Source organism: Amaranthus tricolor, chromosome 11 (genome assembly GCF_026212465.1).
Source record: "Amaranthus tricolor cultivar Red isolate AtriRed21 chromosome 11, ASM2621246v1, whole genome shotgun sequence".
NCBI classification, from domain to species: domain Eukaryota; kingdom Viridiplantae; phylum Streptophyta; class Magnoliopsida; order Caryophyllales; family Amaranthaceae; genus Amaranthus; species Amaranthus tricolor.
Window position 1 is genome coordinate 19,837,775 of NC_080057.1, and position 25,497 is coordinate 19,863,271.

The 25,497-nt window shown below is 33.5% G+C and overlaps 1 protein-coding gene across 1 annotated transcript in view; it reads right to left on the minus strand.

Annotated features, from left to right (window-relative positions):
• Positions 1-25,497, minus strand: part of LOC130827139 (callose synthase 10) — a 59,866-nt gene that overhangs the window by 21,740 nt on the left and 12,629 nt on the right. Inside the window, exons 5-29 of the mRNA XM_057692777.1 lie at positions 22,020-22,130; positions 21,124-21,249; positions 19,855-19,944; positions 18,770-18,867; positions 18,551-18,668; positions 18,258-18,386; positions 15,826-15,902; positions 15,661-15,739; positions 14,655-14,747; positions 14,477-14,576; positions 14,275-14,398; positions 14,000-14,186; positions 13,865-13,917; positions 9,735-9,795; positions 9,307-9,388; positions 9,119-9,168; positions 7,576-7,662; positions 7,327-7,412; positions 6,524-6,551; positions 2,091-2,188; positions 1,888-1,969; positions 1,642-1,802; positions 426-546; positions 243-340; positions 72-162 (exon numbers count right to left, since the gene is read on the minus strand). Coding sequence (XP_057548760.1) covers positions 72-162; positions 243-340; positions 426-546; positions 1,642-1,802; positions 1,888-1,969; positions 2,091-2,188; positions 6,524-6,551; positions 7,327-7,412; positions 7,576-7,662; positions 9,119-9,168; positions 9,307-9,388; positions 9,735-9,795; positions 13,865-13,917; positions 14,000-14,186; positions 14,275-14,398; positions 14,477-14,576; positions 14,655-14,747; positions 15,661-15,739; positions 15,826-15,902; positions 18,258-18,386; positions 18,551-18,668; positions 18,770-18,867; positions 19,855-19,944; positions 21,124-21,249; positions 22,020-22,130 — 2,430 coding nt within the window. The remainder of the gene's footprint in view (positions 1-71; positions 163-242; positions 341-425; positions 547-1,641; positions 1,803-1,887; positions 1,970-2,090; positions 2,189-6,523; positions 6,552-7,326; positions 7,413-7,575; positions 7,663-9,118; positions 9,169-9,306; positions 9,389-9,734; positions 9,796-13,864; positions 13,918-13,999; positions 14,187-14,274; positions 14,399-14,476; positions 14,577-14,654; positions 14,748-15,660; positions 15,740-15,825; positions 15,903-18,257; positions 18,387-18,550; positions 18,669-18,769; positions 18,868-19,854; positions 19,945-21,123; positions 21,250-22,019; positions 22,131-25,497) is intronic.

Genomic DNA, 25,497 nt, shown 5'->3' on the forward strand with positions numbered 1-25,497 from the left:
GATAAACTAAAGTCATCTTTACAACAAATACTGAAAAAACAACAAATTGTATGATTGGATATTATACTAACAATTTCTGGATCCTTTGGCCACTCTATCCGCGAAAATAAGCGGCCTTCGTTTCTGGCTTTAGCCAAAATATTCCATGAATCAATTTGTTCCCTATGGGATCATAAAAAGATCAATACAAAGATTCTCAATATTGTAGAATCACTCAAGCCATGATTATACAGAAAAATTACCCGAGATCAGTTGACAGCAAATCATGTGTCACCACCTCATAGAAATCTAAGAGAGCTTTTGCAGCACCTTTTGCGAGTTCAGTTGTTTCATTCCTTATCTAAACTTACATAAATTGAAATTAGCCTGTAAAAATCACACTACATCATAGATTTACAGACTACCTTTTACATTCATAAACTTACCAAAAGACCCGTCAATGCAGTAAATCTTGACTGCACTAGAGGAATCTTCTTTAAGGACAACGTTATAACAAGTGAACGCTCGTTAATGCTATCGTTGATCTCCCTGTAGATCCTCTCAACCCTACAATAATATTTACATACACAGAAACTAAGAGAATGCGAAACCTATTACATAATCTTAAATTTTCAAATCTCATAATATACTTGATGTAAAAGTTAACATGAACCTGTCAAATGCTTTTGACTTGGGATTCTCACTAGAAAATAACCTTATATAACATGAACCTGTCAAATGCTTTCAAAGATAGTGTTGTTTTGGATCCTCTCATGCACCCTTTGTGGAGAGTTCATTTCCATACTACCCAGTCGACAATGCATGAAAAGATCCATTAAAAGATGAACGTGACTCTCCTTCGACAGCCTTGTCTTGGTGACCAATCTTTTGGTGCAAAAGAACATACCCCCACATCTAACATTTAAGATTTTCATCCTCTACTACAAAGAGAAAAAGAATTTGGAGCTACCTAACCTCTGCATATAAAAGGAAGAAAGAGTCTAGCCATGAAGGACCTCAAAAATATCAGTCCTTTCTATTTATAGCTGGAAATAACTTGCTGAACTAATAGTGTAAAAAAAAAGGTCGCAAAGCATACAGTGTAAAAAACAAGGTTACATCGCATTTCATCAACCGCGTCGTAACGGTTTTCAAGAAAAACGAACTGATATTTCCCGTGTATTAAAGGTGTAAATAGAACTGTGTTTTGGCCATATCAAGGTATATCTTATGATTCAACTTATATTTAGGCATTACAATAACCACATCACTCTGGTACGCGATCGCCGGCCGCGTTGTAAAGGTTTTCAAAAAAAAAAAAAAACCATTTTCCAAGTAAAGATGTGCGTTTTGGGTTGTATAAAGGAATATCTTATTGTTTCGACCAATATTTAGGCGTTAAGATAACAACATCATTCCCATTACCGCTTCACCATTCAGTTACCGCGATTGCAACCATTTCCACGATCGCAATCGTGATAACAAATTTTAAAATATATAGTTGAAACTGTGGACTTTTTACAAAAAAAGTATTAGAAATAAATAAGTCGCAGGTCGGCTAAGAAAAAGAGTTGGCTAATATGTGCAGGCTTTTAAATTTTTAGGCCCGCGGGTAGGTTTTAATCTAATGTGACAGTGGGGTAACATGAAGGAAAAATATACCAGCGTCTCCCTTCACCATCCACTATGGCGTGTAAGATCTTCTCTATACTGTAATAGCACTCTTGAACTGCATAAGCCATGTAATCATCTCTGCATATTCTATTCCATAAATCTGCTTGTGTGTCTTTGCAGTCCAAAGCCAGGTCAATAGCCATCAGAATCTGCAACATCAACAGCTGTAATGAGGTGCAATAACAAACACTAACAGAACAAACAAAAAAGGGTAAAGGAATCATTTAAATTAACCTTGCTACTCAGAAGAAAGAGAGGCCACTGAACAAGAGGAAGTGTACCCGTGTTGCTAGGCATATAAAGCAAGTCTTTTTCCCTAAAAGAAAATCCATAATAGAATGTTTCAAAACCATGTGGCACATGAATGCCGCATAGACCAATCTACTTTAGCAAGCTGGAAACCAATTTAAAAGAAAAGGGTCATGCTGATTTGATACCGATTGCTGATGAAATCTTCTTCACGTAGACTTTTAATGATCTCATTCCAGAAGGGAGCAAAAATGGCAGCATATGTCTTGTTATTCTCTTGTGCGAACTGCAAGGAATAGAATAGAACACATAAAATACCACATATAGGATCCCAAGCGACATACATTGACAACTCTTCACTAAAGCTTTATTAAAATAAAAAAAATTAAAAAAATAGAATCTGAAATTCTACAATAAATCACTAATTAGATTTCTTTCAGAGAACAAGTTATTTACGGCAATTTTAGTTGATATTATAATTACACAGACAGATCATTTCTTCAATCGCAAAATAAAACAGAAAATTGTCAGCCAGAACCAATAGATTATGAATACTGTCCCTTAACCCTTCTAGATCCAATTAGCTCACTTAATGATTCATAACAAACCAGTCCTAACCGAATAAAGTTTGCAATTCCAATTATCATCAACCAATCTCTTAAGTATTTAGTTCCTCAATTAATATCTTGGAATACCAAATATTCAGGTGGAGTTTACATACTCAAAGAGACTATACTAAGAACCATAAGTGTCATAAGCCATGTAAGATAGATGCTTTCCATTATAAACATTCACAAAGGTTATCAGATCCTCCTATAATCTTATTTCCAATTATTTTATCAAACCAAAGGTTCCGTACAAACTCGATCCATAAGACCATTGCTTTTGGGAAAGCAGAAGTCAAATATGCATCTTACACTGATAGATTTGTCCTTTTAGCCAAAGTTGGATTTGTTTTCTAATGGCTAGCATATAAAAACTTCTTCACTAATTTTAAGTACTAACAAAAAAAATACCCATCTAAAATATATATGATCCGTCTAAAATATATATAATATAGACTAATTCTAATGTAAATTGTACATACTCGTAGATTGTGTATCAAAACCCCACTAGGTACGCAACCTACTCCAAATAAAAAGGTTACAAAACAAAAGTTGTAAAAATTTTCTTTTGAAATAACAGTTGTATAGAGGTCTCTTAGTTTAAGAAAGGCCAAGGCGCATGAATTGAGGTGCACAAGGGTGTCAGAGCCTAAGAGTAAGGTGCATCAATCGAGGTAAAGGAGAGTGTTGGAGCTTAAAAAAGTCACAAGGCAAAAACTTATAATATAATTCTATAGCATATTTGAAAATTAAAACACTGACTTTCATATTAGGAAAATTTGCTCAAAATAATCTCAATTATCACTCATTGGCCAAAAATAATCCCAACTATCACTTATTTTTTAATAATCCCAACTATGACTACAGTTTGTTCATAGCATACCCCTCCCTCTTGTTACCGGTTACAACAGGTCAAAATGAATTTAATTTCTTTTTTCTTTTTTTTGTTTTACTGTACTCTTGAATTCAATCTTCCCCTTCAATTCAATACTCAACTACTTCCCCATTAATTCCCTCCATAATTTCATACCTAATTCCTTCCCAAATCTCTTCCTCCCCAAATCAAATTTGTAACCCAAAAAACAAATCTTTCGGTTTAGATTAATGGCAGCTTCTATGTTTGTTTCCATGTAATTATAATGGATTGTTGGTCTTAGTATTATGACAGCTTTTATGTAATGCTAATGGAATTTTTGCAGTATTGAAATGTTGATTGAACTCAAATGAAATGTTGGTCCAAGACTAATGGCAATTACATCTATATTGATAATGCATTGTAGTACATTGATTGCAATTACATCAAACAAACTTCTACAATGCAAACTAAGAAGAAATACAATCACAAACAAGATGAACCATGAGAACACCATGGTAGCAAGTCAAGGTTCCTCCATAAAGTGGACCCTTAGATTTGGGGTTTGAAAACTTAGAAGAACAAGCATAATTCATTAGTTTTGGGGGAAGATTATCTGAATTTGGAGGAATTTGGAAGATGTTGGAGATATAAAGTTTTAACAATTTCTAATTTTCATTTTAATTATTTGGGGGTTTTAGGGTTCATCAATGAAGGGAGGAGTAATGGGGAAGAAGAAGAAAGATTTAAATAGCTGGAAGGGGTGGGTTTTAACAGCACAATTGTAACTGATTGTAGTAGGTAATAAAGGGGATGGGTATGCTATGAACAAAATGTAGTCATAGTTGGGATTATTAAAAAAAAAAAGTGATAGTTGGGATTATTTTTGGCCAATGAGTGATAGTTAAGATTATTTTGAGCAAATTTTCCTTCATATTATTGTTGCATAAAGATCCAAAACATTTGTTGTCATTTTACTAAGCCGCTAAAATAATGTAAATTGGCACAATAGGATATTTTTTAAACCCACATTCTAAGGAATTACGTCTAATTGTTTTATATCTGGTTCTTATCACATTGTTATTCAATAAGAACATAAAAAAGATGGATACATCAAAGACAACTGGAAGAAAAAATAACGAAAATTAACATAAAAACCAACAGAATGAAGACAAAGAATCGAAGAAAAAAAATTATAAGAAAAGAACTAGAAGAAGCCAAAGAAAGAAAAGAAAAATGATAATGAATCTCAAAGTATAAAAAAAAAATTTTTTAAAAAAAAGGATATCTATAAGAAAGAAGAAAGAAAATTATAAAAGAGAAAAAACAGAAAACAAAAAGGAAAGCTACCTAATAGTACCGGATTCCAAACAAATCATCAATTTTCCTTTTTTCGTTATCTCTCAGTGAAAACAAGAGAAATCCCTCTTCATTTTCTTCATGTCTCTTCGAAAATGTTTTTTGTCTAATTGCTCTATGACAGTTTATTTAAATAGTTTATCCCTAAAAATGCCAAAAGCGCAAAAAGCAATAGAAGCACAGGGCGCAAAAAATACACAAAAGGGCGCACACCTTACATATCTTGTTGATCATAGTGAGAAAAAAAAGGCAATTTTTTTAGGACTTCTCTTAAAGGCACACTTTTTGAAATTAAGAGAGGTGCTTAATTTTCTTAAATCAGAAAGGAAACACATTTGAAATCACATGGTAGTGAGGAAGTAAAGGCTATAAAACTAAAAAGTAAAGAATAGAAACAAAAGAGTGTCATCCTACTCACTTTTCCTCCACAAAAAAAAAACTTGAAAAAGCAACCAGAAAAAATGAAAAAAGACGAGGTCTTGCTGGAAAAAATGTAGTAAAAGCACACTGAGCTTTCAACTCAAATGTGTGAGGGCGAACGGTCAGATTTCGTCGAATTTTGTGCTCATATCCATGTTTGTGTCATGTCGACACGGATACGTCTGCCATATATGACGTGCATGGGTAACATAGCTTTTATCTTCCATTGGGTAATGTTAATAAAATACAAATTGTTTATCTTTTTCTGTTTTATAAAGAAAACAGAAAAGGGAATAACCTAAAATATTACAAAAGTAGTATAGCCTTTATTCACTTATTGAAAACCCCACGAAAATATTAAACCCAAGTAGACAATAAACGCAAACTAATATTTTGATTTCAGCATAAATCCAGAAACATAAATATAAAGAAATCGCATTTTCAACATGGACATAATGACCACAATCAAGGAGATTGTTTAAGAAAAAAATTAGAGACAACTCTAACTCTTGTAAGTCGTAACTTTAAATAAAAAGTTTAAATCAAAATATACGGGTGTTCTCTGGATGAATGGTACACATATCAGATGGTTGGCCTTGTATCTTGATAAGTATATAGATATTAACAAGAATAACGTACGTAATCACAATATATGGGACCAGCTACGAGAACAAAAGAAAATCAATATGAAAGATTGTCGATAGCAAATATTGGACTTTATTTGACCCAATTTAATACTAATCTACAACTAAGAAAACTAGTTTCAATGATTATCCACATGTACTCTCCTCCTCCATTGATCCCTATCTATTGATATAAGCTCTTTCAAATGCTTATTTTTTTAATATATTCTTCACTCCTATAATTGAGTCATCCAACTTCTTCCTCTTCAAAACCCCTCGAAGTTTCAACCTTCCACTTTTTAACTAATGCATTCTTCAAACATTGCCTATTACTAAACCAACACTAACGGTTTCCTGTCATTTGCACTAGAGGAATTTTATTTTAAATACACTTAAAAAGTTAGTGTATAAGCTGCTTCCTCCTAAGAGGGGCCCAGCGATTTTCATCAGGTGGATTTTTTTTTCCATATTTCTTGATAGAGAATTCTACCAAAAAGGAAAAGGCCAATTTAGAGTAATAAATTTATTTTTTGTACATAGGAGTGCTACATAGAACAGAGCCATAGAAAAACGTGGTTTTAGTAAATATCCTGCATACTATAAAGTCCCCTTAGTGACAAACACAGGCATATGAACGAAGCAAGCAAATAAGAATTATATGTCATCTGTGTGCTTTTATTTTCAACAGAAAGGGGTATTGGCTTTTATACAATTTTTACTGAAGTAAATGATGAAGTTGAAATGCGTATGCATCAATGTACCTCAGGATTTTGCTGATCAAAAGGAATTCTGCACAATACCCGAAAAACATAAATTACATGAGAACAATGCGAGAGAAATTTGAAGACAGATATCAAGACACTATAAGAGAAACATGGACAGTTCTTGTAAACAATAGCCTACATTCCTCGCAATACTTTTCCAACAAAATTTGTCTCTATATTTCATTGATCTTCACCTTATATTTGTTTATCTGCAAAATTTATATGAAAACCCTACGGTTGTTGGTTTCCTACATGATGGACACAAGAATTTAGAAATCCACTTGATGACCCGCAGTTATAGTTATAACATAATCAGTGACCTTTACCCCTGTATTTCGTCGAGAAAACCGGAACAATATGAAAAAAGAAATAGATAATTTGATAGTTTTAAATGTCAAAAACCTTGCAAAATCAAAAAAGGTAAAAACAAACAGAAAACCTAAATTTCTCCCCCCACCCCCCAAAACTACTGCTTCTATATTCTTCATTTGCTACATTTTGGTCTAGTTGTGTAGTTTTGCACGGTGAAATTTGATTCCTTATTCAACTTTAATTCTTTGATTATGTTTTTATTTTTTGCATTGTTTGTCGCTTTCCAGTTTAAAAAAAAAAAGAGCCCTTCACCACCTGTTGCCTACAGGCTACAACATGAATCCTTACTGATTTGTGGCGGGGATCCAATGGTTTAAACAGGATATCTATACCAGAAAACCACACACACAGACGTACACTCACATAATCTGTCAAATCTTTAAACTATAGCACTATATCATGTACACCATCAGAATGCTAGAACATACCTTCTTGTCCTCGCAGATGCTAGATTTTTCGCAAAGGCTCCAGGGAAGCTCTCAAAACGTTTATGCACCATATCGATTGAGCGTATCTGCAACCAAAGCAACATAATAGAGAGGAAAAATAAAATCGAAAAATAAATAAACAAGAAAACTTAATACGAATTTGAGGAATGTTAAAACAATGGATACACGTAAGGAGTCAACAAACTTTACTCCCAATAACTTACAGTACACAGGGATCTCAATAATTACCTCGCCTAGTCGAGCTCGAGCACCCATAACACCACCAACAAGGGCCGACAAAAGTGTGTACCATATGTGAATATCCATTAGATAAATCTGTACATCAATAAAAAAAACATAAGTCAATTCTAACAGAAAACAGTCAGAACAGGGTATGTTTGTAATGAACTCGCTAATCGCTAATATGATAAGCAATGAAGATTAGAGTTAAGAGGGAGTAAAGGGATAAAAGGAACAAAAAATGCAGATTAAAAATAAGAGAGTAGGGAAAGAGGAGTTTAAGAGGAAGAATTCATTTTATAATCATTGCATAGCCTAACCAATTATTACATCATCATATCTATAGCTAACTTGGATACACAATATTCCTTTTCTAGACTCATTAAAAGAATACTCTACCCCTCATATGTGAATATTGATTCATCACAATGTTGAAGACAATTCAAATAGAAAAGCTACATTAATAGAACAATAGAAAAGCAACAGTAGGTGTACCATATCACTCCCGTTACCGCATTTTTACTCTATGTTCCTAAATTATTTCATCTCTCCTTTAAACATAAAGCTCCAATATATGAATTTCTGTGAGGAGGATAATCAATTGAGCCGGAATTTTTCCTTTAGGAATGAAACCCAAGTGAGAGATTGGCAATCTATGGTTAAAATTTTAGACATACTCCAGAATATTCATACTTTAGAGTATGGACCCCTGATCAATCTAGATACTTCTCGTGTACTTCCTTTTATTTTGTATGGTTCCCCTCCCTCGACTACCTTCTATTCCCTTATCCAGAAAAGTTTGGAGTGTGAAGATTGCACTAAAGGTTAGAGCATTTATATGGTTAGTTCCCAAGGGAAGCTTAACACTATGCTTATGTTGTATAATGGCAAGAAAGTCATGGCAGAGACTCTTTGAAATAAATGGCGAAGATTGAGTTCCCTCAAGGAAGATAGGAGAATTTCTTCAAATCAGCCATCTTGGATTTGGATATGACAGTGAATTCAAGAAGTTGTGGACAAATTGTTCTTATGCTGCTTTATGATCACTTTGGCTGGGATGGAAGTTTGAAGGATCATTTTCTCCCTAGTTTTGAGATGAAGTGAAATTTCTTGCCTCTCTTGGGGCAAAGGAAAGTGGTTATTTCGCTCATTGTCTTTTATCTAATTTATGTAAAAATGAATGGAGGAATTGCAATGTAGATCGGTTCTTTGATTTAAAAAGGCATTCCTCATCCATTATATCAAGATATATTTTTTAAAAGAAAAACAAAAATCTCCCGCATACAGTTCTTCTCTTTTAGTGTTGCTAATGTTCAAGTTTATCGGTGAGTAGCCTACAATCAACTCTCAACTTACGCAAAATAACTTATACAGAAAAATGCATTTCTCCACTGCATGGAAAAGGCAACACACTTCTTGTGTTTGTAAATAAAGTTACATATTGCAACTTACCAGGCAGGATAGCCCCTTTCACCTTTCTGTTCTCCCAAACCCACACCAAACGAAACAAAAAGAAGTAATAACAAGTGAACAAGTTATCAAGAGAGCTTACAGCAATGACAGGTGCCCAAAGACTAGCTACAGTCAGCGCATTATGATTATCTGAAAATTATATCACAAGGAATGCATCAGAAACTAAAAGGCTTATAGAGCAACCTATTAGAAGATTCCACTCTGAATAAAATCTGCTTTACAATTGAATTACACATACAACACAAGAAATGCATTATTTAGTCTTACTCTTAGAGAAGAAATCATGCCATGAGTATTGAATAGAAGGAAGTGTCACAATAATTTTTGTAGGCGTAACCAAGGGCTTAATCTGCAACATTTTGCTTCGTTACACCACATGAAATTCACAAACAAGAAAGATGCAATAGACAATTTTTTTTAAAACAATGACGTAAAAAATGATAATGAAACTCAATATTAGAGTTCCTACCTTCCAACAAAGGTGTTGGGGTTCCATTCTTAATTTAATTACCCCAAACTTCTCGGTTGGGGTGTTATAGTGGTGGTGGATAAATTTAATTAGAAGTCTAAATGACCATAGTTTCCTGGAAGCTAAGATTCTCACTTTATAAGATTTAACAGTATAACAGTCAATTAAATAAGAAAATAAAAAATAAAAAAAAAACGTAAAAAAGCTAAAGGACGAAGTCACTAACCTGGAGAAAATAGGCAAAAGTAAATTTACATGCAAAGATCACCAACCAAAAGAGTACATATCTGCACAAGTTTAAAAGGTAATTCTTTAAGATAAAATAAAATTTATCATCAAAAAGAAACAAAGCTCAATCAAGTTGCAAATACCCCAGGGCATATTTATATGTATTATGCAAAAAACAGCGTATTGACGACGAGAAATAAAAATTTCACGGTCATTCTTCCATACAACTCAAATCAAGGGACAACTTTCGAAAGGACTTCAACAATAATAATGAGCATCACCACTAGAAATTGACAAAAGAAAAACTAAAAGGCATATGAAACACCGGAAGTAACAGAACAAGAAAACTACGAAGCCACGTAGATGATGCTTATAGTACCCGTGTTGTTTTATGCTTTATAGAATCCATTATCGCTATTAGTACTTAAAGTGCGAAAACATGTATTATAAGGAATTCAAAACCAAGACAAAAGCAGCTGTCAGCGAAGCAAAATTAAAAGTTTTTAAAGAGGTGTTTGACGAACTAGATTCTACAAAAGGAGAAAAAGATAAATCTAGGATGGCAAAAAGGAGACGAGCAAAAACTAATTACATAAGTGTGAAGCGTATTATGGATAAGGATAAGAACATTCTAGTTCAAGACGAGAACATCAAGGATCGATGGAGAGAGTATGTTGATGAGATATTTAAAGAAGAACAAGGGCATGTTGTAGGGGACACAAAAATCATTTTCTTAGATGAAAAAAGAATTTAGGCGAAGAATACAAAAAATCGGAGATGGACAGCATTTTGAAAAAAATGAAGCCAAAGAAACGAGTTAGGCCAGATGGTATACCTATTGAGGTATAGAGATGCCTAAGGACAATTGGCAGGACTTCGTCTATTCAACAAGATTTTGGAGACAAACAAGATGACCAATGACTGAAGAAAAAGAACTCTAGTGTCGATTTATAAGAACAAAGGAGTTGTCTAAGTTTGCTCTAACTATCAAGGAATAGAGCTCATCAATCATACTCTGAAGTTATGGAAAAGAGTGATAAAGATACATATGCGCAGATGTACATCAATATCAGAGAACTAGCTTGGATTTATGCTAGGGACATCTACAATTGAAACAATTCATCTCATAAGACAAATGATGGAGTATTATAGAGGTACCAAAAAAGACTTGCACATGGTTTCTGTTGACTTGTAAAAGGCATACGACAAGGCACCAAGAGAAGTACTTTGGTAGGCAATGACAAAGAAGGGCATCCCCAAGAGATACATTAATATAGTGCAAGGCATGTATCGAGAAGTAAAGACGAATGTTAGGACATGTGGAGGGGCAACAGAATATTTTCCAATCACAATTGACCTTCATCAAGGTTTGGCCCTAAGCCCCCTTTTTTTTTCGCGGCAGTCCTAAATGAGACAAATCGATAGATACAAGAAGACGTGCCTTGGTGCATGTTTTTTGCTGACGACAGGAGGGGATAAATGCTAAGTTAGAACGATGGAGACAAGAGTTGGAGTCAAGAGGTTACAAATTAAGTATGAGCAAAACGGAGTACATGAAATGTAAATTTAGCACAAATGAGATAATGAGAGGCACTATAAAGATAGAAGAAAAGAAATCTCTTCTAGTGGATGTTTTAAATACATTGGGTCCATATTTGTGAGTAATCAGACATCCAACAAGATGTGACCTATAGAATTAAGTGTGGGTGGCAAAAATAGAGAGCGATTAGTAGAATATCATTTAATTAAAGTAAGCCCTTAAAGTCAACAGCTATGTTTTATCAAACAACCATTAGACCGGAGCTACTAGGACTTTTTTAAATGATTATAGTCGAAAGATAAGAGTAGCGAAAGTATGAATGCTTTGATGGATGAGTGGGCATACCAAAAGGGTTAGAATGCGAAATGATTGTAGTAGAAAGATAAGAGTAGCGAAAATGTTGTGGAAGTGATATTTATCAAATATAAAGAATATTATATCTTCCCACTCAAAACGATTTTTAAAATCTTTCTCCCCCTTCTAGTTTCTTTACTATTCTCATCATGACCATTTATAGCCAATTAGCCATAATCAATGATTAAGCATGAGCAATCTTGTCTTATCAATCATTAATTTCCCTTTTCGTAAATAGTTATGTACTCATATAAATAATTATAATTTACTAAAAGAAATTCATCTATGAACATGATCAAGACTTCATATAAGTATTATTTATATCCATCAACACATTTTACAATTTAAACCAAATGCCTTATGTTCCCTTATAAAAATTCGAATTTGAGGAGCAAGTTTGATCATATATTATTTCTTAATTAAAAAACACATGAAGCGCACAATACTCATGACTCACCAAAACCTATGATCATATATCACAATCATACACCGTTTCCAACCCAATAACCAAGTGTTCAAGCTTTACAAATTAGCTACTCTGACATAAAAAATGTCATCCAAGAAAGTACATTGTCTTTAGTTTTGATTGTCGGACATCATTCCAAAAGATAATCTCATTTGTGTAAGGTAAAATCTTTATGCAAGTTTGAGCAAGTTTGATCAGATATTATTTCTTAATTAAAAAACACATGAAGCGCACAATACTCATGATCATCTAATACTCATGACTCACCAAAACCTATGATCATATATCAAGATCATATATCAAAATCATACACCGTTTCCAACCCAATAACCAAGTGTTCAAGCTTTACAAATTAGCTACTCTGACATAAAAAATGTCATCCAAGAAAGTACATTGTCTTTAGTTTTGATTGTCGGACATCATTCCAAAAGATAATCTCATTTGTGTAAGGTAAAATCTTTATGCAACTTTAAGGTTACTAATTGTGTGACATGAAGTATCATATATAACTATACATTGAATTGAATTTTAACATAATTAAAAATAATTGATTGAATGTTGAGGGTAAAATAATTAATCCTACCATCAAAACTAAATAATAAATAACTTATTGTCAAAGAAGCCATCCCCGTAAGTGGGCAATGAGTTTTGCTACTCATCACTCGACTCCAAGGATTTATGCATCTTAGTTTTATGACAGAGCCTACAGAAGAGCAAAAAGGTCTTGGAGCCTAGGAGTCAAAGTACAAAAACAAGGATGCATCACTGCATCGCAACTGTATCATAAAGTTTTTTGACTTTACGACGATCGAAATATAGGCCGCATTGACCGTAAATCATCCGCAATGACAACAAAATCTCTTTTGCAAAATGCTCGTCTCAAATCGTGGGTCAAATGCGACCTAGATTGCTAGCAACCCCCATTCGTTCCAATGGAGAACTTATGGAGTGGAGCTTGTTTTTAACAGAGAAACTAAGAGAAAAAAATTAGAAACAAGGAGCTTACCTCTGGCTTTAATGGAGAGGAGAGAAAAGTGGAATCCGCAACTTAAAACTAGGTTTACAAAAGTCCAATTCTGTTGGGTTGATAGTTTTAATTAAAAATAAGAGATAAAGTATAGAGCCCACTAAGGAGACATTCTTTATTTTTCCTTTTACGGTATTAAACTTGTTCTACTTAATTTTCCTTGTGCTGGTAGATGAACATCATGTGTCCTTTGTCTCTCCTTATATTTTTAATGTATTATAACAATTTATTTTGCTTTTACTTTTACTTTCCTTTTTTTACTATTAATACTTCAGAAGTACTATTTTTCTTTAATTTCAATTCTTAAAACTAATTATTTAGAGTAAATTATAAAACCAAAAAATATCCATCACTCCGGAGTCACCTTGGATAGCATCCCGCGTACACGTTTCTGTCCCACGTCCCCAACCGTATGACGTTCCAGGTAACATAGACTGTGACTACTTTCGAAACCGTAGTTTTGAACTATGCTAGAAGTAGGACAAAAAGCAAAAGTGTAAACTATACTAAATCCAAGCTGAAATTTTCTTAAATTTTTATTATTACCTAAAATAAGATAATTTTCTTGTCTTCAGGATCAAAAATGGGTTTGGCTAATTCTAAACCAATATTTTTGGGTCAGTACTAATTCAGATCTCAGGTCAGTTGATCTTTGACTAGTGTTCTTGTAGAATCTTTCAAACATAAGTTGCTGGGTTTAGTGTGTAGTGAAGAAAACAAAACTGATAATATTTTGCTAACCTTGCATAGTCCATAGGTTTTTCATAGAGACCACGTCCAACAAAGTACCTTTCCTGAAACAAAAGAGGATACAAGTTAATGTGCATGAATGAAGGCATGCTCATAGGTTACATTCAAGACTAGAGCAGCAAGTACCTGATAAATCCACTTAAAAAATTGAAAGAACGACTGATCAGACTTTTCAGAGAAAACATGACACGCAGGGATCTTCAATAAAGAAGCAAACACTAAACGCAGCCCAGCATAAATACCCAACATAAGAATGTAAATGCGGAAAGATAATGAATTTGTCTGCTGCTGGTTCCAATCCTGCAGAACCCTCCTAATATTGATTTACAGATGTGCAGATTTAGTATGGAAACAGTTTATGGAGCAAATAAAACAACAGTTGACTATGGAGATTCACTCACAGATAGAAATAGAAAACAGCTACAGCACTCAAGCACCACCAAAAGAACCTGATAACCAGCCTAGAAATCGCCATGCCTCTTGCCGTTGTGTATGCACCAAACATTAGTAAAACATCCAAGCAACCTAGTCATAAAATTAACAAAGTTCAATAGTGGATAGTGAAAAGAATTATAGTGGAAGGTTGAAAGAAGATTTACTCACTCTCCACAAAATTCATGACAGCATATGTGGGCCCAACACTCAGCAGGATCTTAAATGTATTCAGATTAAGCTGATTGTTGAAAGCTATGATCGCTAAAACCTGAAACGATCCAAAAGATTTTTTGTTGCTATGATCAAGCTACAAAATAGGTAAGCTGGTGAAGGTGGGGAAAAAAACCTGGAACATTATTGCCAAAAAGATCCACATGCGATGGAAACTGCGATATAAGTGGAAAAAAGTCCGGTGCTCAACAAAACTACTTTTTGCTGTCTGGGTAACAACCAACATGAGCATAAATAAATATCAAAGACGAGAAGTGCCATGTAGAAAGGAAAAACATATTCATGACATGATCTTAAAGCCTTTAAGCAGTATAAATAAATAAACAAATATATATACATACATACATACATACATACATATATATACATACATATATATATAGGCGTAGGATCACCTGAAAACCACTTAAGTGGTGAAAACTGAACCAGATTGAGATATACATATTGTGACAAAAGGTGTATATACTATCTTATAGGGTGTACATATTTTTATAAAGGAAAAAGTTCATATAATTTACAAAATTGTCATCTAAAGCAATTATGTACACCATTAAAGCTTTGATGTGTACCTGTTTTCAGTTTTCACCACTTTAATTGGTATATATATATATATATATATATATATATATATATATATATATATATATATATATATATATATATATATATATATATATATGTACATCTGTTGTGAACATCGAAAAAGAAATATAAGAAAAACAAAATGTGACGAACCAAAATTAAAAATCATACATGGATTTTCCTTTAAAATGAGAGAGAGGGAAAGAGAGAGAGAATAAAGGGCTTAGAAAAACTATTCCCTAAACATGCTAATAACTCCGAATCTTCCTCAACACGCCTTTCTGACTTGCCTCCCACTTTTCTTATTTTGGCAATAAATATAAAAATATTAAAATAACTCCACCATTTCATAGCCCGTAAAATATAAATCACTAAAATGTTTAGATCGTCTCAAATAAATAGATCAACCAGCATAAATAATCATACACATTTAGAAGTTACCTACACACAAATAACAATAACTTTCTATTGAAAAGGGTTAGCACAAATCCACATTCAAACAAACTTGGATATAGCATATTACAAAGTACTAAACTAACCCTTTTCCATTTTTTAGGTCGCCTCAAAAATGCTGATTCCTTTATCATTGGCCATCCTAACTCAAAGCAAGTTGGAGACCTACGCAGAGGGAAAAAGTAGAAGTATATAAAGTTTATAAATGCAGCAACGTAAATGAAAAGAGATTAATATGGAAAATAACAAACCAGAAATATTCATTGAAATCATCATAGTTTCTCCACGCCGAATGTGCTGCTCTCCCATTTTTATTGTTTTCAGCTTCCTGCACATGCAATACATTATAGTTCTTACAATATTAAGAAAGAATTCAATGCTCTTGCTTCATTATTCAGCAACTCAAAACAACCAAGTACCCATGTCCCACTTTAGCATTTTTAATCTATCTTGTTCATGAACTAGCCACGGGAGGGGTACAGCTTGAGAAGTTATATTTTAATACTTTCGGGAGCGGGTGAAATCAGCCACTTGATGTAGTTTGTAGACACTTTGAACTTTCTAACCTCTTTTCACTAAATCCAAAATAGAAATATACTTAATGTACAATGACACACTATAAAACTCAAACAGCAATGCCTTATTTATAGGTATCTTTATTTCCTAGAGTTGGCAAGCAGAGTAATTACAGACTTCTCTCCTAAATGACGTTCATGGGCAAGTAACCAGACATGTTGAACTTCACAATTTCAGACATTCTGCCATGCAGAATGAACCAGTTTGTACCTTACATACGGAACAAGTCATTTAGGTATTGTTCCTTAATTTTCTTTGACTATTGTACCGTTCATATCTACATTTTTAACATATTTTTTAATAGCATAATAACAAGGATCATTGGGTAAATATTTGCAGAGTTAGTCATTGTGCATATTTTCAGAATTGACTTATTTTAACAGATGATTAAAGATACTACAGAATACTTGCAGTTGTAGGGCATGGCAAGATTAGATACACCTGTCCTAAAACAGTTAAAACAATTCTCTGTGAACCTACTTCTACTCAAATTATAACACCTTCTGGAAGAAGATAGCTTAAATGACCATTATTCGTAACTTTTAAGTCTCAATAAAGTCTAAAATGTCTTCAGCACCGTTACAGTTTTAGTTCCGTTGATTTATGGTGAAAAGAAAACTAGACTTGTTTGATACTTTTGTTTCAATAAACAAATTTTGTGTTGTTTGATAAATTAATGTCTTTTAACTACCTCCATCCGTTATGAAGACTAGCTGGATTCTTCAACACCACCCCTTTACCGTGCCACGATTCATATCAGTGTACCTTCGAACTTATATATTGAATAGAAATCCTAATTTACTAACCAAAGCCATCAATGGATCAACCCCCTCTCTCTTCCCTTGTACTTGATTTACTCATCTCCAGCCTCCCTGTGAATTACTTATTTAGACAAGCAAATTATGGCTCATTTTGGTCTACTCTACCCAATTTGAAAGAATTGCAAATTAAAGTTGGCTTACACTAACTCATTGCCCATAACAATTGAGTTGGTCTTGTCCCTTCACCATATCCAGCCCTCACCAACATTACCACCAATTTCGTCTCATCCTTGCTCTTTCTAACGCCACAAGAACCATAAGATCTTTATATCTTAGCTTCCCAATTAGATCTCTAAAAAAAACCCACCTCAACCAATTGCACAACACAACCACTAGGCCAGCCACCCTATATTCACAATCAGCAGGAACAAGAAAACTGCTAAGAGCGAAATGGAGAGGTTTGACAATATTCAATAATATAAGATAGTCGTCATTCCATAAATTGCGGTGAAATAGGTTGTCAGGATTCAAGACATTGGTGGGCAATAGTTTGTGAATTTCTACTACAATAACGCCCTAGTTTGAGTTTCCACATTAATCACTCTAGGGTACAATTAGGTTGAGGACATTAACATAACTGAGGTTGTATTTAACGAAATACATATTTGTTACAGTAATGTAGCATTACTTTTAGACAAAAAAAATGTCACTTTATCTATTTTTTTTTAAAAGTAACACGTTTTTGCAAAAAAGTATCACCTTTTTTTAATAAAAAAGTAACACTTTTTTGTCAGGCAGATTGGTTCTCATATAAGTTTGGTTCTCACTTGAACTTGACCCTATACATACATATATGAAGAAGTTCAAGTGAGAATCATCCTTATATGAGAACCATGAGAACCAATCTATCTGACAAAACCGTGTTACTTTTCTATTAAAATTTGTTACTTTTAGGCAGAAAAATGTTACTTTTTCTAAAAAAAATAGTTGGTACTTTTTAGCAAAATAGTGTTCTTTTTAGAAAAAAAAATTATTTCTCAAAAAGATTTAATACGAAGTCACACGTTTTTTTCAAAAAGTAACACCTTCTATGCAAAAAGTAATACCTTTTTTGCCTAAAAAATCATCTTTTTTTTAAAAAAAAAAGTAATAATTTTTTACCTTAAAGTAACACCTTTTTAGTAAAAAAGTAACACTTTTTTGTTGGACGGATTGGTTCTCACTGTTCTCATATAACTGAATTGTTCTCTAGTATATACTGCCTTCACCATCTTAAAATAAGAAAGTGAAAAAAAGATGGAATCCACTACATGAACAAGGAAATGAAACCATAAAGAAATAACAACCTTAGCCAATGTTTCATAAATGGGGCATATCACTTTCTCAAGGAATGAAACTGAACCATTTTCCATTTCACAGCTTTTTGCAACATAAGCTTCTCCATGATCCAGGATTGCATCTAGCTCCTTTGCCATCTGCAAGCACCAGGTAAAGAAAATTAAAATTTTCAAGCCATGCATGACTAAGAATATGATACCAAAAGTCTCAACCCACACGTTTCAGTAATAGCAAAGTGGGGCAAGTTTTATGAAAACAGACAACAAAAAGGAAAGCAAGCAACTCAAGGGCAGACGTATACATGGTGGAATATGTAGCAAATGCATTCAGGGAGAAATCGAACATTTGCAGCCTCTCCCCATATAAGAAAGTACAATGAAATCAGAAAAAGCTTCCTCTCCCTATCAATTGCATCAGAACTGAAAAGGGAACCCAAATATATCAGTAAAGGAAAAACAGATTCATGACTTGGATGGCAAAGCAACGAATTTGATTCAATAGAAAATGCAAACTTCAGAACCTAGTCCAGGCCATTCGAGTTCGCAAATACTTGCACCATCTAAAATAATTGTCCAGTACTTTCTTATAAACCTCATTTACAGCTTTTTCATCTATTTTCTGCACAGAAATATTGAGGTATCAGTATGCGAAAAGATACAAACAATAACATGTGCTTCCTCTCATGCAATACCACAGCAACATTTAAGAACTCTAAACTCAAAATAAAGGAGGCTACTACGTCAATACCCATTGAACAACCTTGTACTAAAGTAATGAGTTACAGAGTTTAAATTTTACATGAAAATAAAGCACATATACCATCATTTATAACGATAATTAAAAACTTCCTGCGCCTGTTACCTGATCTGGAACCAGTGAACAGCTTCAAAGCCAGTGCATAACACAAATTTAAAACACCTACCTAATATACATTAAAGTAAAATTGTGACTACACTGCAGCACTGATATTGGAAACTTTATCCAGAGTACAAGAACCAACATCACCACAATTCCCTTACCCCAATGCCATTAAGTGGCTCCCAAAAATCACGTCAACTCTCTTTGATTTTTCCAAATGTGATTATGAGACCACTTTTCATCACACGTAAAACACAGTCCCTTTGCTCAGCTGAAGTAGATGTGAAGTTGAAAACACAGGCAAGTTGCAACATTATGTTATTTCAGGAGAGCCAAGTCCATTTTCAAGTTCAAAATTAAAAACTGAGCAAGACACTGATAATTGGAGCATGAAATCTTCTTGAAAAAAGATGGTTGTAATTATAAAAAGCGCAATGCATTAGGGAGTGGAGGGTGGAGCAAAAAATAAGCATATAGTTGTCATACTTTATGTCTTAACAAATCATTTTGCCCTCCAATGTTTGTATGAATAGTAAAAAAAAAACTTCTTTAATGGAGATTATAAATCGGAACAAGAACTAAATCCAACCCCCAACACAAACATAAACACACACACACCATTGACCAGACACAAACTAAGTACTAACACAAAATTAACCAAAGAAGCAGATGTCAAAGATTGAGAATAACTTCAAAAGATGAGAAATAACATACTACCAAAAAATATATAAAAACACAGGTACTCACAGGATCACGTGAATCTGGGAGGCCAAGACGAGACTGCGCATTTGCAATTATGAGAATTACATTTTCACGCTGATTTCTAACATTGTCTCTCTGCAAAATATAAGTTTCAGGACAATAAATGCAGAAGCCCAAACCAACACAAAGAGAATAAAGGTTCAAATCAAGTGTAGCCAGTAGCATTTACAAAATTGGCTGACCACTTTTTAAAAGTGACTATATATGAAGATATTGTTTTAAAGATAGAGCAATTTCTTCTCGATTTCACATGTTAAAATAAAGAAGAGCACGGTTGAAGCATCAGAGAGAAACATAGCTGTCGATCAGCATTCCAGCTAAATGGCAATTCTTTTATACAATAAACATTTCGGAATAAGATTTCTATGAAGGATTTTGGCAATTATCCCAATAATACGATACAGAAACCAGTGTGCCTCTACTTTTATAAATGGGTAGACGGATATTGAGATTTGAAAATTAATAACTAATGTAAACACCTAGGTTCTACATAAGCTTTATCTTTCTTATGTTAATTCCCCAATAAATCTCCACGGTACGCAAGAAAAGAACTTGATGAGGTCTGCATGAGCCAATTAAAAATGAAGAGCCAGGCTGCTACTAACAGTTCCACGGCCATCGAGTCAGAACTCAGAAGTACAGTGAGCAAGTTTCTCATAAAGGTGGCCAAACTTCAAGAGGACAACTTAGATGGTAACTTGTCAAACTTTGACATCCGACACGAGTTAAATTACCCCAAAAAAATTTATAGTAACTAGACCATCATTAGTGGCTCCCACATTGGCGGGATTTAAAGGGATCCAATGTACACAATCTTACCTTTATTAGTAATAACAATGAGGTCGTCCCGATTGACCCTTGAAAGAAAACATCATGTGCAACTTGACATAAATAATTAATATACATGATTTAAATGAGTCATTTTAAAATAGTATATAATAATCTGAAGCCAAAGAACTATTATTCTTTGGCCCCATAGTAAATGGAGAAAAGAGTAATCCAATTACAAGTTAATGATGTTTATAAACATTCTCATTTCAAGAGGAAAGAAAGGAAGTTGGAGAAAGGTCTTGGGAGTGGTAAGGGTTAATGTGCGAATGCAAAACGACAAAAGACCGACTTATTAGAATCAACAATTAGAACAAAAACATCCAACGCATAACAAATACATTAAACTCAAACAATCCTTGTCAAAGAAAAATCAAAATTCAAGCAAACAGGACAAAAGTTCCACAGATAAGATACTGAAGAAACCTGAAAGCCAAAGACAAATTCCAGAAGATCAAACATGTCTGCATCCCGGTGCCTAGGAATCTGAAACATAGAAGGAAGTCTAGGAAACCTTTCGATGTACCTTATAGCAGATATGGCGCCTCTAACCTGCAAAGAGGATGCATTAGACAGACTTGATCATAGAAATCCCACAAGTTAACATAGGGTGAATTCAAACACAAACAAAAGAAAGTTAACAACGCAAACCAAGTATCATGCACAATTAATGGAATACCATAGTTATAATTGTGGAATGTCTGAGAAAGCAAGTGTTTTAAGCCAAAATTTTCTTTCCTCGGCAATGGGCTCACCGTCTTCCCGGAAATTAATGTGGCTCACAATATTTCTTTTACAGATATCTTGTTATAAGCCCTCATGTATGGGAATAATAAAATAAAACCAAGTAAAAGCACAATAAACAACAATATTCCAAAACATTTGCAAATATTTTGCTTTTACGATCTCAAATGCAAAATACTCGGCATGGATTTACTTGATTAGTTTTAGTACAAAAACAATTAACAGAACAACAAGAATGGCACAACATGGACGGGCCAAAAGTCAAGCGAAAATCAGGGAATACATAAAAAGAATTTCAATTTTTAAAATTCATCAAAGAGGAGTGAGGGAGACATTAAATAAATACCCAAAAGTCTTAACAAAAAGAGAGGTTAAAAACACCATCTGCTTCCACAAAACAATTTCAACATAATTCATAATTTAAACTGTTATCCCAAAAGAAATTCTACAAAACTGATAAAAAGATATACACATTTATCTCCAGGGAAAGATACGTTCTAAATTTCTCACAAGCTTATAACATGCAAATAATTGGATAGGAAGAAAAATAACAGACTTAAACAAGTCTACAGTATTACCTCTGGGAAAACTCCAATTGCATTGGTCAAAGACGGTGCTTCCAGTGGAATGATGTTATAAGGGATCAACTCACCAGAAAATGTAGTATCTGATTTTTCAATTCTCCTTAACTGGAACAAACCCCAAAAAAGAGATAGAGTTTACATAGTGTAAACACCTCGGAAGATTGACGAGCAAATAAACCAGAACTTAGAAAGTGACGACAAACAAAAATGAACTAAAAGCTACATTCATAACATCAAAAGCAAAAGAGCTATAAAAAGAAGCAAAGGTGTATTTGTTTCCAACATATAACAAAAGGATCACTGATATAAGTATAAATGAAGATCAAGATAAAACAAAAGGACCACTGATATAAATATACTTGTGATAAGTTCAAGACTTGATGTTCTTTTCAAACCCCCTCTAAAGCTCATCATTAGTTCAGCTATTCGAGGGTTCTATTTGAAATCCAGGCATCAAAGCTTCATAGTTCACTATTGTTAAAATCTTCTCACACAATAATTGCTTCACACACTCTACCAAACTGCAAAAACCTTCAAATAATTTCAAGTTCTTCGTTTGTAGTTCTAAGATGGCATCACATATTCCCAAAAACTCCTACTGCCAACTCCTAAGCCAAAACTCAATCCATAACAAGCAGGATCAAAAAAATCTACTTGGTAACTCAGAGCAATTGCTGGACCATTTACATTGCCTTCATTCTCTATCCCTTCAACACCAAATACAAATATCAGTTGTTACCATTCAGAAATCAACGGCTAAACCAATAAGGTCTGGCATCAAGCTGATGAAATCCACCACGAACCAAACAAAGCAAGAGTGTAATCATTAAGAGAAGATCAAAATCCAAGACATTTGGTGCAGCAACAAAATCCCCAAAATTGTTTTGATATGTTTCACCAACGGATACCACAATGTCAAAAGCTATGTGGAACAAGAACTTCATTTAACCATTCGCCAGAACAACTTACTCATAACATCTATCATAATTTTCAAATTAACCAATATCCAATACCGTAGCCATTTGTATCTTGATACCGAACACCCTAATGATTGAGACGGATCTCATCTCGAATATTTAAGGGACATTTTAAGACAATTGGCTCTTTTTCAAATTAGAGAATTTCTTATTTCTTTGAAAGGAAATTTCTCTTGGTCTTCCTCACAGATGGCATTTAGCATTAAAAGCTCATCCGAAGGCTAGCTTTTATGCTATGGTGACAGCCAAAGAGAGTCCAAATAATGAAGGTCCTTGAGAAAACATGCAATCCACCATGATTTTTCGTAGGGAAAGTGATCATTTACTCTTCATGTCTTGCTATTATGGGATGAATTGACAAGCTCTTTTTCTATTCCAAATAATGAAGGTCCATGTGCAAGTCTCTTTTTCTAATCCTATAGTGTTCCATCATTTGTCGCATAAGATGAATTGCTTCCATTGTGATCTCTCTAGCATAAATCCAAATTGGTTCTTTAATATAGAGGTAGATGTCCTCATACGTATCTTTATCACTCTTTCCGGTAACTTAATACTGTGGCACATGAGTTTTATTTCTCAATAGTTAGAGCTATCCTGGACATCTTTGTTCTTATGAATGGGCTTTAGAGTACTTCTCAAGTCATTGGCATCTTATTTGTCCTCCAAATCTTGTTGAATAGATCTATTAGCCAAGTTACTCTAATCATCCATACGCATCTCTATACCTCAACAGGTATACAATTTTGCCCAACTACTATCTTAAGCTTCATTTTTTTCAAAACCTCATCCACCTCTGATTTTGTATTCTTTGCATAAATTCTCTATTTTCATGAAAGAGAATGATTATTGTGTCCTCTACAACATGTCCATGTTCTCCATTAAATAGCTCATCAATACCTCCATCGATCCTTGATGTTCTTGTCTTGAACTAGCCTGTCTTTATCCTTATCCTTAATACATTATAGTATACCTATGTCATTAATTTTTGCCTGCGTCCATTTTACCATCCTATATATATATATATATATATATATATATATATATATATATATATATATATATATATATATATATATATATATATATATATATATATATATATATATATATATATATATATATATATATATATCTTTTTCTCCTTTTGTAGAATCTAGCTTGTCAAACACCTATTTAAAAGCCTTTAATTTTGCCTTGCAAAAAGCTATTTCTGTCTTGGTTTTAATTTTCTTGTAGTTGACTATGTTTTTGCATTCCTACATTTTCCTGATGTAAGATAACATTTTTTCTTTTCCTCAATAACAGTCTTGACCTCTTTATTCCACCACGTATCTTTCTACACCAAGAAACTACCACTTGATTCTCCTAAGATCTCCTTAGCTATTCGATGATGCAACTTTTCATCTGTGTCCAAGTATCCTCGGCATCCGAAGTTAATTCTTAATGTGCTTCTTCAACAACTTTCTTGGCGAAAACTTAAGCATTATCCTCTTTCAATATCCATCATATAATCCCACGTTCTTCTTTGGCTTTTTTTTATCTTTGTGTTGCTTGAAGGCGATCATCTAGGATAATAAGTTTGTATCAGTTGGCTACACGGTCTTATGGGGTAACCTTACAGTTTAGGCAAATACCTTTCTCTATCGTTTTTGTCAAAAATTAGCCAATTTGGGTTGAGTTTACTCTAGTTAAAAAAAGTCACCGAGTGGCTATCTTTTTTCTTAAACTAAGTGTTAGCAACCAACAAATCATATGAGTGCAAAATACAAAATGGAGTCTCCTTCTGTATTCCTAGTTCCATAGCCAAAAGATCCATGAATATTTTTGTTAGCTAATACGACCTACCCCTAGCGCCCTACGTGCCCATTAGAGCTTCTCATTCATTGGTATGTTCTACACCACGTCATCGAGATCCTCCTAGAATTACTTTTTAAATAATTCGTTATCCCTACTTGCGGTGCATAGGCACTTATTAATTACTTTACTAAATCTGTTGATTCTAAAAAAATTTAAAAGTTAATCATAAATAATTAGGTAATAAAAAGCCTAAGTAATAACTAATAAGTAAATAAGAAAAAAATAGAAAAAAGATCTATTTTTAAAATCCACAAAATAATAACTTGTTTTCATTTTAATTATAAAAATGAAAGAAAAAAAGAAAAGAAAATAAAAAATATGATGCCACCTATAAGAAGATTAACTTAATTTGAATTACATTTGGAAAGGAAAGAAGATAAGAGTATAAGATAAATTCGCAATATATTTGTATTTTACATGGACTAGGGAATTTCCTCCCCCATGTTAAGCAAGAAAATGACACTTAAAATTACAAAAGAAAAGAAAAAATACGAAATATGAGAAAGAAAAAGTAAAAAAAGAATAGTCACCTAGGGTAGATTACAAGATTTAATTAGACAGATAGAAAAATCAAGGAAATGCTTTCTTTTTTCCAACTTTTTCTTTCTTCAACCTTTTACCTTTTATTACCTTTCTTT